Raw genomic sequence first — 15,679 nt, 5'->3', positions numbered from 1 at the left:
TTACACCAGTGCACTCTATGACACTGCATTCTATGACACTTTCTGCCACCGAACCACTGAACTCTACTCCCTTCTACTCAACTATATAACACTCTACTCCCTCTACCACACTTTACTCCAGCAAGTTTAGTCTATGGTACTCTCTTCCCCACTCTCCACTCTAAGACACTCCACGCCACTAACTTTCAGCCATGCTGAACAGCAGCCGCACTGGTGTACAACATGACAAAACCACATTGCCAAAGCCAATAGCTCTTGTATAGGTGAGACCTATTGGTTTTGCCAATGCTTGTATTCTTTAGGTGTTCGTCCGATCATAAATGTATATATGTAACAATGTCCCCACAAAATCTATCAATTTTGACTGAATACGGGCCAAGTTTCTGCTCATGAAATCAAATATATACTTCATAGTTTATGCCACGCATTTCCTTGTTTCTAGAGAAGGACTCCATTTTAACATTCCCAATTTCTCAAAAAACTATTGACTTACTTTTTTAGGTATGTTTTCCTACAAATATGTATGCATCTGGTGCATTGATTATATTTTTGTTTTGATATCAGTTGTGCTCAGGGGAATGGAATTTCAAAAACCCCTTCTTCCCATCCCAAGATGGCGGATTTCCAGTGGAGTGCGGTAACTGTAAATTTGGCGCCTTCGAGCACAGGCAGGTGCGGCGCCTGCCATCCCTCTTTCAACAGAGCAGTGAAGAGTCAGGGGACCGGCAGAGACAGTTGGAGGGCGAGAGCTTTGCAAGGCGAGGCTTTCATGCTGCTGCCTGGTGTTCCAATCCCAGAAGACATTCACAAGTGCGCTTTAATCACCCAGAGCTCCATCCTATAAAGTCTTCACAATAAATATCAGTGTTGTTTCTAGATCTTTTATGTCTTTAATTTCTTACAGAATTGTAGCTTTGCTTTTTATTAGAGGTTCATTAATATGTTATGATTATTTTTGTGTGCGGAAATAGTCTTTCCTACGAAAGGAGATTACTAATTTATCATTGGTTTCAAAAGGCCACAACAGATTTTTTAAAGAACAGAACAGACAGCTTCTTTAAGACACCATTGGTCGAATCAGGGCATACCCATCTAGGTACAAATGCATTTGCATTAGTGTTCCAGCACGCGATCTACAGGGGGGGATTGAAATGGGGAATAATGTGCGGAAGGGGTTCATCAACTTTGGAAAAAATTATTACACTTAATGCGGTGGTCTGCTTGGGCAATTATCAGCAGGTGGAAGCTGATGGTTTTTGGTGGCACAAAATAGACCGTGTTTGTTTACAAAATCCTCAGAAACTCACAGACAAAACAACAGCTAAAAGTGATTTTACGATTTCAGAGCAAAACCTAAAAACCACTGAACTATGCTGTTATAGTAACTTCGAAAAATCATAATTCACTCGTACGTTATGCACTTATCAGGACCTTGCACATAGCATCACTGGCAATCTGTCACATTACAACCTTGCGTTATGATTTGTGCAGCTTACTAAAACAGGGGTATATATATATATATATATATATATATATATATATATATATATATATATACACATTCATTTGAGGTGAGCAAATGTAGAGTGTCGCTGGTTTTGAGAGTACTCTATTTAGGAGCTGTTTTCCACTTAAACTTGAGAACTACCCAGAGTTCTCTGCTTCTTTTTGCATATATATACATATACATTTATGTATGTATTTATGTACATATACATCGTAGTGGTAGCTCCAACTCTAATCGACAATGCTCTGCTGCTGCTGCCCGGTATAGAGTTTACCTTCCACTGTATAGACTACAATTAGATTAACACGTTTTTTGCACTTTTTATACAAAGGTTTTTGCATCTGTATGTTGTTTGGAAGAACTAATAATGAAAGAGCACCATTTTGTATAAACCTGGACTAGACTACCTGTGTGACATCCACTCTCTCCCTCTCACTCGCCCCGAAGGAGAACAGAAGACCCTCCCTATATGCGCTGATCCCAGAACGGATACATCTGGACGCTCCTGGCGACCATGAATACCTTTCGACTGTGATACTCTGCGTTGATCACATTGCCGTGGTCGTGATCAAGGCAAACAAGCACCGCCAAAAATGTGCTGATGCGGCTGGCATGGAAGTAGCACTGCTGATGGTATAAACACGAAAGATCAAATCTCAGCTGGAGTGAGTGCCTAATCCCATCTTGGACTGTCCATCCGCCCATCCATCCATCTACCTACCTTCCTGTCTGCCTGTCTATATATATGTATGTATATAGATATATCTAGATAGATAGATAGATAGATAGATAGGTAAATAGATAGATTAGCTATCTATCTATTTATCACTTTAAAAATAATTGCTTTATGCTTTTAATGCATATTATTGTTGCAGGGTAACCTTAACAGCCCAAAACATGAGAGGCACCGTCATTATGGTTTTTGGATTTTACCTCTGGATTCTGCTCAGGACTTGGAATGATTGCCTGGGTCTCTTAAGTCTGTCTACATCTTTTTAAAGAACCATGAAACATTTACAGTCTATGAAAATATGTGTGTTGCTCCTGTACGACTGCGTAAAGAATCACTCACATCCATTTCCATTTAGTACAACCAAGTTCTTGAATGTGTTTTATTTTGCACTGGGAACAGTATCTCACTCGGAAGAGGAGGCATAGATATTTCTTAACTAAACGCTGAGACCATCAATTTTGTTTGTGACTCGCATAACTTCTGTACCTGCAATTTAATAGCAGATTCATCAGATTTCCCAGAGAAAAGTGCAGAATACAACGTTTCCACATAATTCCTTCAGGCCCTTGAAGAACTAGACCATGGGTACTCACAAACATTTTCCCTGGGTGCCGCAAAGTTTGGTCATTGGTGTGACTGAGGGCTACACTGATGCCGGCGGGGGTATAAAGTCGGTGTAGGAGAAGCAAAGCATGTATATTTAGTGGATGAATGATATTATGTAATGTGAACCAGAAACCTGGTGTGGAGGAGGGGAATGCCAATAATTCCAGGAGACGCTGTAGTAAATCCTGACTACTATTTTATTAGGAGAGTAACAGTAGTCATATCAAGTAACGGAGCCCACGGCAAAAGCAGTGACAGGAGCAGGAGCCAGACAGCAACTGCCTAACTAGAACAGAACAACTTAATGACATAAGCAGGATCTAAGCATAACATTCTGGTAAATTAAAGATACAGTAAAACAATAAAGAACATAGCATACCACATACACTCCCCCCATATAACGCAAAAAAAAGTAGTACATTACATAATCAGGAAATTTGACTGCCATTGTACAAACACGTTGATCTCGTGCGGGTGCAACAACTGGCGAAGCACCAGAATGAATAGGTGAGCCAAGTTTAGAAGTACTAGGGGAAGCAATTAAAACAGAATCATAGTTAACATTAGCAGAATTAGGAAAGTTTATGATGTCAAATCCAGGTCCAAAAGTAAAATCAGAATCATCTTCGTTAGACCTGTTAGCATAAACTTTGTTAAATATACTAACTTGATTGTCAGTGAGGTTTACAACATTGTTTTTATTCCCCCAACCTCTGTTTTCTAAAAGAACAGAAGGTTTGGTGACTCTGACAACCCGAACAGGAAGTGTGAACTTAGATTGGCCCTTGCAAACTTTATAAGGTTTTTTTATGAGTACCCAATCATTAGTTTTAATGTCAGGGCCAAGAGATGTGGAAAAACCATCATAGAATTTCTTTTGTAAAGATTGTTTTTCAGAAACTCTAGTTTTGATCATTTGGGGATCAGCTAATGTGTTTCTTTTGTGATGTAAAGCTGTACCTACAGCCAAGTCAGTGAACCATTTTGGCATGAGCTTAGATGTAGCTTCCCTTCCCCTGAGAGCCTTGAAAGGTGTAACACCAGTAGTCAAATGAGGTGTTGTTAAATAAGCCCAAACTTTAGTTTGTAAAAAACACCAACATCAAGATTAGCTGCAATAGCGGTTTGAACTCCTTCTTTAAGGAACCGATTGGCCCTCTCAACGAGCCCATTGGAAGAAGGACTATACAGTGCCACTTGACAATGTTTTAGCTCAGAACTGTCCAAGAAACTGGTGGCTTGATGGGAAAGGAAAGGTTGGCCATTGTCAGTGACAACACAATTAGGAGTACCTTCAATCTTGAAAATATTTTGAAGAAAAGAAACAGTAGAAGAGTTGGCTGCTTGTACAAATGAATAATATATCCATTTGGAATGGTAATCAATTGCAACCAGACAATACCTTTTGTAAAGGCTTGTGGTTGGTTTTCCACTGTTTGTCGGAAACAACACAACTAGGGCAATTGTCTATGAAAAGAGCTACTTGTCTGTCTAGGCCTGGCCACCAATAGATGTCTTTTAATTTTTTGCAGGTGGCAGAGATACCTAGGTGGCCTTCATGAGCAATATTGATGATCTTCTCTCTGAGGGAAGTGGGAGGTACAAACAAACCATTCCTCACGCAAACTCCATTTTCAAAAGACAATTCTTCACTAATTTGTGCAAAACACTTCACATTGTTGCTCAAATTTTTATTAGGAGGCCATTTACTCATAACGAAACCTTCCACCTTTTTGAGAGTCTCATCAAGTGCCATGGCAGATGCCTATTCATCCTGTGAGATGCTGCCATTGGACATTGAAACAGCATCTACTAGACCAACCACACAATCTTTGTGAACATCATTTTCACCTTCACTGCAATCAGGGAGAGGAATGCGAGGGTGGCAATCAGCACGAATGTTTTTACCCCCTTGAATGTATTTTGTGATGAGGTTATATTCCTGTAATGTGGAGAGTAACCTAACCAGCCTTGCTGAAGATTTTCCCAAAACATTACCAGACAATAAAGAAACTTGAGATTTGTGATCAGTAAATATCTCACACTGAGTTCTCCAAAATGTATGTTTTGAATGTTTGAAATGCCCAGACTATGGCAAGAGCCTCCCGTTCAATCGTGCTGTAGTTGCATTCAGTGGGTGTAAGGGCAAGAGAGGCAAAGGCAATGGTGTTCTCTTTGCCATCAACCCATTGGCCAAAAACTGCACCAAGGCCCTTTTGACTAGCATCTACAGATATGAAAGACCTGGCATTAGCAACAAATGGATGCAACACAGGGGCATTGATAACTAAAATTTTGGTTTTCTCAACTGTATTAGAAAGTGTGTCATTCCATTCAAATTTAATGCCCTTCTTGAGCAGGCATCTTAGAGGTTGGACCAATTGTGCATAACCTGGTACAAACCTGGCATAGTATTCGCAGAGCCCCAGAAAGGAGCGTAAAGCATCTTTGTCATTCGGAGGAGGGGCACTGCGTATAGCTTCTACATTGCAAAATTTAGGTTTGATGCCTTCACTCGAAATAGTGTGGCCAAGATACACAACTTCAGTGACTAGTAGTTTACATTTATTAACCTTTACAGTCATAACTCTGTCTTGTAAAGTATTTAGAACTTTATGAAGAATTTGTATGTGTTCCTCCTTGGTTTCTGTGTGGATTAAGATATCATCTTGAAATGCTTGCACCTGGGAAAGGTCACCAAACAAACTGTCCATTAGTTTCTGAAAAACACTCGCAGCTGACGCGAGGCCAAAAGGTAGCCTCAAGTATTTGAAAGCTCCAAAAGGAGTTACAAAAGCAGTGAGTGCTTGACAGTTTGGGGAAAGTTGAATTTGGTGGTAGGCGGAGTGTAAGTCTATAGTGGAAAAGAACTTATACTTCCCAACATTAGCTAACATTTCATGTATGAGAGGTAGTGGGTGGCAATCCACTAGAGAGATCTTAAATCCACACATAGCCTCAAGTCCCCAGTCTTTTTTTTCCGTAAAACGACAGGAGAAATCCATTCAGATGAAACTATTGGAGAAATGATGCCTTCCGTTTGGAGATCATTAAGCAGAGACTTTAAATCCTCTCTGATGCTAAGAGGTACAGGTCTAACTTTATGTATTATAGGAACAGCATTTTCCTTTAACATAGTAGTGTGTTCGTAACCTTTGACAGTGCCAACAGAATTTTTGAATACATTAGGAAAAGACTTCACAAGGTCTTCAACCATTGAATCTTGTTGACTGACATGTAGAATGCTTGAAGGCAGATCACCTAAAATAATTGGAGGATCTTGTCCAGGACGTAATATGATACCAAGGTGGGCAAGGTCCTTCCAACCAATGATGTCCCTTCCTTTAATGGCTATATACATTTTTGTCTTAATAGATCTACCCAGACACTCCAATATGTCCAAAAAATAACCCAGAAGATCAATGTCTTGTTCTCCGAAGGCTTTGGGGTTGATATCAGGAGTAAACAGCGGTGCATCTTTAGACCAAAATGTGTAAAATGTTTTATCTGCTAGAATAGTAACAGGCGCTCCAGAAAATGATTCTACCATCAATGCAAATATCAACTAATGGTCCTTTGACGGGTTTGTCTGAACATTCAGGGATATCGACTGTGACTACAATATTGGCAAATTGAGAAGTACAATCATGGACATCGGGAGCGTCCAAAGAAATGCTTGAAATTTTAACTCCACTTGATGATGTAGTATTCTCATACCACTCCTACATACTCCCTGAAAGTGTCCAAATTTCTTACATTTAGCACATTTTTTCCCTAAAGCGGGACAGCTTGGATTGTTTCCTATGTGGTTCCTTGAACCACACCAAAAACAAACCAATTGGCCTCTAGGCGGTTGATTCTTGTAAAGCCTTCTGTTGAAAGTAGATTTGGTATTTATGGCACAAACAGTATTGTCATCAGAAATCATACTAACATTGGAAGAAGCTGTAGACTGAGTGGGAAGAAGCATAGTTTGCTTAGCATGGTCAGGTAAAACTTTAGATGTAACAACCGATCTTTCAATACTTTTAGCAATGTCAATTGTTTCAGCCAAAGTGGGATTACGTGAGGTGAGAAGACGCTCTTGTATCTTCTTAGAGTGACAATAGAAGACACACTGATCCCTTATGTAAGTATCTACAATGGGACCAAATTCACACTTCTCAGCTAAAACTCTCAAAGTTGCTACATAATCTTCCACAGACTCCTCAGAAGATTTCTTACACATGGCGAAATTAAACCTCTCTAATAAGACACTTGTGGAGTCCGAATACTGTTTGGCCATGCGTAGTTTAGCTATGATAAACACATTCCACACAGTATCTTCAGATGTAGGGGATGGATAGCGTGGTAGATTGTCAAAAACTCTGTGACCAGCTGTGCCCAGGTGATTGACTAGCAAAGCTAATTTCCTTGAAGGAGAGCAACCATCAGAGTCAATGACCGTGAGGTAATTTTCAAAGTCGCTTAACCATTCAGCCCACTTTAAATCAGGCTTTCCTGGTTTTGACAAGAAAGGTGCCGGCTGTATGACTCCTTGGCTGGACACCATTATGAACAAAGAAAGTTATGGGAATGTTGAACAAAATATAAATGTAACTAGAATTAGTGCTAGTAGAACAGTGTCACACAATGGTACAGATTTGAATTTAAAAAAAATATTAAAATTGAAAATGTGAAACATTAACTAACTGCCAGATAAGGAAAAAAAAACAGGAAGGTGAACACTGTTATAACCGTAGTGAGTCCATAAAACAGCAAGTGAATAAAATGAAGAGATTGTATGAAAGTCATGAATACTGGTGTCACACGTTAAGTGGTAAGTAAGTGCCGATGGTCAGATAAGGTGTGCGAATCACCGATTGTGTTACAGCAATAAACAGTGATAAATACTTGCTGTTAGCAGAAAATGGTGTGCGAGTCACCGAACGTAGTGTTGCACGATGCAAGTACAAGCAACAGCTGATGGCTTAGTAAGTACTTTTCATTAGTAGGAAATGGTGTGCGAATCACCGAACGTAGTGTCGCACAATGCACAAGTAATACCTGAAAGTAGGACCTATTGCCGTCGTTTCAGACCGATCCAAGATGGCCGCCGTAGTACATCTGACGTCAATGCGTCTACCCGGCATGCATCGCATAACATTTCTTCAGTGACAGCAGGCAGAGCGGCAGACGGAACGCGTGGGCAGAGAAGTTCCAGATCTGAAGCAACATGGAACGAGGCAGGAGCGGCACCGGCAAGCCAGGTGAGCACTTTTTGAAAAGGGCGCGCGCTCTAACGGAAAGAAATCTTAAGTGCAACAGGAGTTTCAAAATATAGATATGACCCACCTCAGGAAATCTTTGTAGGGGTCATCCGAAATCCAATAATAGAACAACAGCAGCCCGGTGGGCTCCCGGGCGGAAAGTAGATAAGCGTAGAGAGGCGAAAATGTTCTTTACCCCACTCCTGGTACCAATATGTGGAGGAGGGGAACGCCAATAATTCCATGAGACGCTGTAATAAATCCTGACTACTATTTTCTTAGAAGAGTAACAGTAGTCATATCAAGTAACAGAGCCCACGGCAAAAGCAGTGACAGGAGCAGGAGCCAGACAGCAACTGCCTAACTAGAACAGAACAACCAAATGACATAAGCAGGTTCTAAGCATAACATTCTGGTAAATTAAAGATACAGTAAAACAATAAAGAACATAGCATACCACACCTGGGATGAATCCCGGCCTCTCTACTTGACCAAATTGTGTGACCGTGGGCAATTGTTTTATTTTAATTTCCCCTCTTTTTCTTCATTATCATATAAGAGGAACTTGAAATGCATGACTTAAGGACGGGTGCTGTTCAAAATCATCTTCTGTGCTTGGATGTAATCACTAATAGCATTGTTGTCAGGGTGGGGAGGGACAGCATGAATGTTTCTTAATTCATGTTTGAAAAACAACACTTAAAAAAAAATACTTCTAAATGCACAGCTATAATTTGATTTACTAACATGAAATAGTTCTACAGGTCAATAAAAAATGCTCTTTGAAGTTTGAGAAGACTATCGTCTTTATATGTAGGTGTTCCTAAAGTTAAGGGCCTAGTTACTGCCTTTCCCTAACTCCAATTAATCTTTAAATAAGTTCTTGCTGTATATTTAACATTTTTCTTCATGTTAGGGCTGAGTCGAGTAAACAGTAGCCCAGTGCTGCTGCTGCCCAGGGGGCCGCATGTAGAGGTCAGGAGGGCCACATGCAGCCTTACTTTGAGGATCACTGAACTAGACTAACAAGTGATACACTAATTTCTTTAAAAATAAATGTGCAAAAATATCACAGCAGATACTGCAATGAAGTCTTGATTAGATGTTCCAACCAGGCCACTGATACAATCTCAATTTTCATGTAGGAATGATTACATCCGGGTTTCTGCATGGACACTCCACATGAATGATCGCGCAGGATGGGCTTCAGTGGGAAATGGAAGTGCGACCAGCAAGGAGAAGTTAAGGACGTAGAGGAAAGAATGAGGGTGAAGGGTGGCATCAGTGACTTGGGTGTAATGGGGCCACACACCCTCAATTACTTCTGTGTATAATTGACCAATCAAAAGTTCTTCCTTCTTTTATTTAAGCTAACTGTAACTTTGCTATGCCACTGGCTGAGCGCAAACAGCATTCCCTTTGGGGGCGTTATTAGAAATTCAGCAGACAAAGGACCTTGTGGCTACAGACTATACATGCCCACTCCCATGTTGGCATGGGAGCCATGATGGAATAGGTCCCCTTATGGTCAAACACTGTCGTCATGGTTTCTTCCCTATTTTGTGTTTCGGGGCCAGTCATGGGGAAAGGAGGCCTCAAACATTGGGGAAGTATGTGGCGCAGTAGAATAGTGGTGAGGGGGTAGGGTACTGCTCTCTGGGCAGACCTAACTTGGGAGCTGCTAAAACCACAGGCCTCTCGGCTGAACTAATCCCTTAAATTTGCCACTTAATGGGCCTTTTTTCTACTACAAGAAAGTCACCCCCTTGCCACAGTCTTCCCCGCGTCGTGGAGCTTAATTAGAGCACTCTCCCTTTCTGTATTCTTCCTAATTAACATGCCAAGAACTCAAAAGAAAAACAAAATAATACATTCAGACAGCCTACAGCAGGCCCCGGGCCTCATTAGCAGAGTGGGAAGGCAGGGTGTAAGGGAGGGGAGTAGGAAGGGAAGTTTTTATGGTTTGCATATGGAGAATTTCCAACTCAAAGGCTGCTGAATACCGAAAAAAAGAAAAGCCTGACCCCACCTATTGAAGAGCACTCATTTTTTTAGGCAACCTCTCTTCTTCGATCAAAGTGCGAAGGGTCGGGCCTAGCGAGACAGAGGAGGCCTCTGGGAGTCCATAATCCACCAACGAAGACAGGACGAGGGAAAATGGCGGCCTGTGTCAGCGCGGGCCTCTGTCGAACACTTTTTTGTTATGAGGGAGCAAGCGCAGGAGTGGGGGTGTTTTGTCTGACAGAGTTTTTAATCTCTCTGATGGAGGCCTCCCTTGATGGATTCTTTTCACATGCCAAGTAAGTTTCAGCATTTGTGTGAAAGGAGTTCTTGGCGCGAGTCCAGGCGCACACTGGGGGAGGGGGGAAATTGGCCTTCTCAGCCAGCCTGTGTGAAATTGAAAGAAACATCTTCATTTTTCACTTTTTTAAGGCCTCTTCAGGCTTCAACTTAAAATAATGAAAGATGTTTTGCTAATTTTCTTGGTACCATGTCTATAATTTTCCACTCAGGGCTGGGCCATCGTCTTTCACATGATAAGAAGCAGGAGATAGTCTAAAGTGGTATTCAAATGAGAAGGAGTCTGATTGACAGTCACTTTATCATTGGCCTCCGGCTCAAAGTAGCAAAGCAACCAATCAGGTCACTCCATACTTACAAAAAGTCGCGTCCCTGTACACCACTGGCCTTCACTGGACAACTGCCAACTTTCCAGGAATAAAAACACTGACCCTGGTGTCTCAAGCGATGGAGGAGCCAGGATACAGTAAACTGCCAAATAATTGCAACAAACTCTTCTTTGCCAGTCATTTCATCAAACTACTTCCGGTATTTATTTTTATGAACGGTTTCAGCACTTAGTCTGCAGCCATAGAATTTTTCCTGCACACAGTTATTTTTTAATAAGACATTGCATTCAAAAATGGCAGCAAAAGCATTTCTCATAAGAAAGCCAGGGGCTCATCATTTTAAAGACTATACAATTTATGACATAAATTCATCCTATGGCTTGTTCTCCGAAATTCAAAGCAGAGTTGTCATTTCCCAATATTTGAACATGTGGGTCACACCCATCCTTGTGAAAAGTCTAGAACAGCAAGGGAGGTTTCATGCACATCCCACTTACCCTAAAATGGAGCCCTGTTGTGTGGTCATGTCTACTGGAACTATTGGAAAATCAAAGGAATTATCAGTCATGGCTACCCTCTTCATAGGTTATAGTATAGAGATTTACGCTGTGGGATGCTTCATTGTGCTTTCAAGGGAAGGGTGTCCAGGAAGCCTTATGGCTTTTCCAAAAACAAATGCGTCTCAACGTCCCTTATTGAACGGTTGGGTGTGACACATATTGCTGCTCTGCCCAGGGTGATGCCTACATTTCATGAATGCAGAGACAATGTGAACAAGATTTTCCAACCATGCCACTGCAGGGTCAGAAAATGCTCTGTTTCTTGCATGAATCTGGGTGGCAGGATGATGCATACGTAGAACAAGGTGTGGTCTAGCATCAAAACTACTAACTGAGGAACTGGGCAAGATGGGTTCAAATACCGGTCTGGGCACTTGACTGGAAATTGTGTGCTTCTGGGCAAATCATGCAATCTGTCGGGCCCTTAAAATATACATATGGCAAATGGAAGTGTAAATATGGAACATAGATGTATAATTCAAAGCTGTACATTTCCAAGTGATTTACATGATTGTGTATTGTCCCCCAACACTCCTCACTATGTCCTCTGCTCAGCTGCTCTTCAACTAGGTTTGTGCTTCACAAATACAGATGCAATATGAAGGAAGGAAATGCAAAATGTTAGCTGGTGCCATTTTTTAGTAGTGCAGGACATGATCATTTAAGGAATATAAGTGGGGGGAGGAGATGCAGTGCCAATTGTTCTTGCTATATCTGTTGCCAAGTTCCTCTCACATCCAAAGTACACCTACTGAGATGGATAGTGCTGTTTTTATAACGGTGGAAACCTTACATGTAAATCGGCTTTACTTCCACGGCTGTCAATGTGTGAGAAACTGATGGTTAAGTACTTTGGCGCATAAAGTTCGAAAGCAAACCCCATCGAGGGACAGCGGCTGGTCCCAACACATCTGGGTTACATTCGTTTTTTTAGGCGGATCTGGGATTTGGAGCCAGTACAGTCTCGATCTAGCATAGGCGCTAGCTAACCCGCTGTGAGGCTTCTGGCAAGCACACAGTAAAAGGAAAGGGTGGACGCAAAAATACTCAGCAAAATCACTCACCCCCGACGGCGGATGTACCGTCCAGCCCAGTTCTGCTGTTGCTGTTGTGGAATCCATCAACGTTTCTGTAGAAAAATATACAAAAATAGGGTGTTAGTTTCCTTATAAAATCAGGTCCACTTTTTCATATCATCAGTAGGGTCAGGCGGGCAATATCTACTCCGTTAGTTATCATCACTTCAACTCTTAATCAAGATGAAAAAGGACATGGTTAATTGATGAAGGTTAATGACCAGGTTCAGGCCCATCCTTGTACACACATAGCCTATGGACAATAATGCTTCTTTACTGGCTGGTAGAGGCAGAGCTTCCACCCATCCCCACCTCGGGTCCTCAGTAAGCCTGGGCAAAGCACTACGCTACGCTCGCGTAGTTTGCGAAGTTCGCGCTACTTCGCACTACGCGAACTGCACGTTGCACAGTGCGAACACACGTAGCGTAGTGTTGCGTAGTGCTGCGGTCCTTTTTTGCTTGCTCGCGGTCCTCAACGTCAAGTTGGCGACCGCGAGCAAGCAAAATTACATCCCGGCGAGACTTTTTCCTTGTTCGCGATCAGCAACATCAAGTTGGCGATCGCGAGCATGGAAAATAAACCTCCCGGCGAGATTCCCAACGCGAGGAGGTCAGGTTTCTCATTGCGAGTGGTCGTGTATGCTCGCGACCGCTCGCGATGAGAAACTACCAGTTCGCATTGAGAAAGCTGCCGCTCGAGTAAAAATCTACTCGAGCAGCAGAAAACTACAGCTCGCACTGTGCAAGATGCCATTTTCAATGATTGCACAGTGCCGGTTGCTTGTCCGCACTGTGCAATCATTAAAAACGACATCTGGCACAGTGCGAACAAGGTACTACGCAGTTCCCGAAGTGCTACGCGTAGCTCGCGTAGTGCGAACTGCACTTTGCGTAGCTTCGCGAAGTGCTACTTCGCGAACTACGCCCAGGGTTAGTCCTCAGTACCACTCCTTGTTTTCTTGGGGGCCCCATCCATTGCTCAGTTTGTGCGGGTGCTTTCTGGTAGTGTCTGCTGGCTCTCATTTTTATGCTCAGAACTAGAGGTGGGCTGTGAAAATCTTTGCTTTGTAAATCATACAAAAAACATTATGTAAAATAAGACAACGTCTCTTCAAATATCAGAAAAGTGTATTGACGTGTGGAAGTTTTGACATTAATTTGTAACATTACACAAGGGCACATTTATGTTTTAAACGCATAGGGATATTAAGTGATTTGCCTAGGATCACAGGATGTTGAGCCAATACCGAGAATCCAAACCGGTTCCCCAGTTCTTAATTCGTAGTCGAAGGATGGCAGGCAGAAGCCACATACAAGCTCAGCTTGTTGTGGGCTCGAGGATCCAGCAGGACCTCGAGCCGAGCCAGGCTTCAGGCTCGAGCCTGGCTCGAGCTTTCAGTGGCTTGCCCACCTCTACTCATGACTTATTTTTCATCAGACTTTGACCCAAAGACATAGAGAGAAGGCAGAAAAGGAAGAAAGAGAATGATGGCAAAACATAAACAAAGTCGGATTTAGAGATGAAAAAGGATGTTAGATAAAGGCACATGAAGTATGGGGTGGAGGAAGAAAAAGGCATGAAGTGTAATCAAGACTATGTCTGGCTAGGTATACAGCAATCCCAGCACCAGAAAGCACCAGTGGCTGGCTACCAAGACAAACATTCTGCCACTGGACTTGCTTTATGTTTCCATAATAAGTTCTGGCCCCATCCAACGGCCCTTAGGGCTTAATAGATATGATGAAATGTTTGTAACTCAGGAGGAGACATTCAAGATACAGGGTTTTTAATATTTATATTTATATTATATTATATTTATTCCTTACTAAAGATTGTTTTAGACACCTTAGACAGTTTTGCTTTCTATACAACATTGGTATCAAAAGCCCTTCCAAAATCCGAATCAAAGATGTCCAATGCTGATGCTTTCACTTTGATACTTTATGTAATGTGGGGAATAGAACAAATGGTATTATGCGGAATAAAGTACACCAGTCCTGCGACACATAAATGGCAAGTCACTTTGCAGACTCAAAACATGAATGACGGTAAGGAATATCAAGAGACATCCTTGGCTCCGATCGGTGACATTACTAGGACCGTACAAGGGAGCCCAGCTTCTGAAGTGCATTTACTCCATTCAAATAGTAGCAAGGCTTATTGCTAAGTTTTTGAAATGTATTTTTCGACACCGATTGAACCTATAAAAAATTACACGTCTATAGATTCTGGGTCCTGATTCTCTAAAAACTGAACCTGAATAGATAAACTTGTCTCTCCAAAACTAATGATTTGTAATATCACAGAGTTACCCAAGAGTATGATAACAGTACTTTACAATGCATTTTTATGTCTTTTAACGTTTTTAATAAAAAAAAAAAAATTTAAACTAGTAGTGGATATAAATGTATAACATGAGATGTACCTGCTTTCTTTTTATGTAACTGCTTTTATGGTTTTTATACTGACAAAAGCCGAATAAAGTAATTTTCTATTCTATTCTAGTAGAATACACAACACAAATCTACTTAACATAATAACATATGAGGTCCCGCGGTACTTTCGGGTAACACAAGTCTTCTTTGACATGTAGTAGCCTTAAATCTATGATTTTGAATTCTTTATCCCTTTTTTAGCTTTTAAAAACAAACATGTACTTCCTTAAGAGAGTAACAACATCTTATTGAGAAACATTTTACATATGAAAAAGTAGCGTTACGTCGAACAGTGGGCATATGGATAGCACTGAACCAAAGTGAACAGTGTAGCAAGGATATAGTATTGTTTTGGCTCGTGTTTGATAATTTTGGAAAAGAAAGACAAATATAAATACAAAAATAAATCCAGTGAGAAATGCAAGCGTGGAATAAACATAGTTTTAGCGGTTTAGGGTAAACATTGTGTTTTAGTATCCATAGATGATATTATAATGTTTTCTAAATTCCTGAAAGATGGTTTTGTGCAAATGCCTTTTGTTGGTAGGTTCCAGAATAGAGCACCTGCAAGGTCCAGAGGTGGCAGATGGAACCTCCATGTGACTAGAAGATTATGACGATTTGACCCGAGTTGTGGAGTTGCTGTTCATAGGTAAAAGGTGATGAAGTGGGTGACTGCTATCTCCATACAAGTTTCTATATTTTATTTCCTTTTTTACATCAGAACGTACCTGTGATAATAAAAGCATGTCACTACTTGCTTGTAATAACCCATTACAAGCAAGTAGGGATGTGGCACTGCCACCTACTTTTCTTGTCCCTTTCCATCTCTTTCCAGCAGTAAAAAATACCATACAAAGTAAGAAGACCATGGCGGTGGAT

At 41.3% G+C, this 15,679-nt stretch overlaps 1 protein-coding gene across 5 annotated transcripts in view; it reads right to left on the bottom strand.

Moving 5' to 3' along the window:
* EPHB2 (EPH receptor B2) overlaps nt 1-15,679 on the bottom strand; it is a 776,297-nt gene that overhangs the window by 475,461 nt on the left and 285,157 nt on the right. For all 5 annotated transcript variants that reach the window (XM_085603935.1, XM_085603938.1, XM_085603939.1 and 2 more), the window contains exon 2: nt 12,350-12,414. In XM_085603935.1, the coding sequence (XP_085460061.1) occupies nt 12,350-12,414 (65 nt within the window). The remainder of the gene's footprint in view (nt 1-12,349; nt 12,415-15,679) is intronic.

This window comes from Triturus cristatus, chromosome 1_2 (assembly GCF_964204655.1).
Source record: "Triturus cristatus chromosome 1_2, aTriCri1.1, whole genome shotgun sequence".
Classification (NCBI taxonomy): domain Eukaryota; kingdom Metazoa; phylum Chordata; class Amphibia; order Caudata; family Salamandridae; genus Triturus; species Triturus cristatus.
Note: the sequence above shows the minus strand (reverse complement) of the source record. Positions and strands in the feature narration are given on the sequence as shown.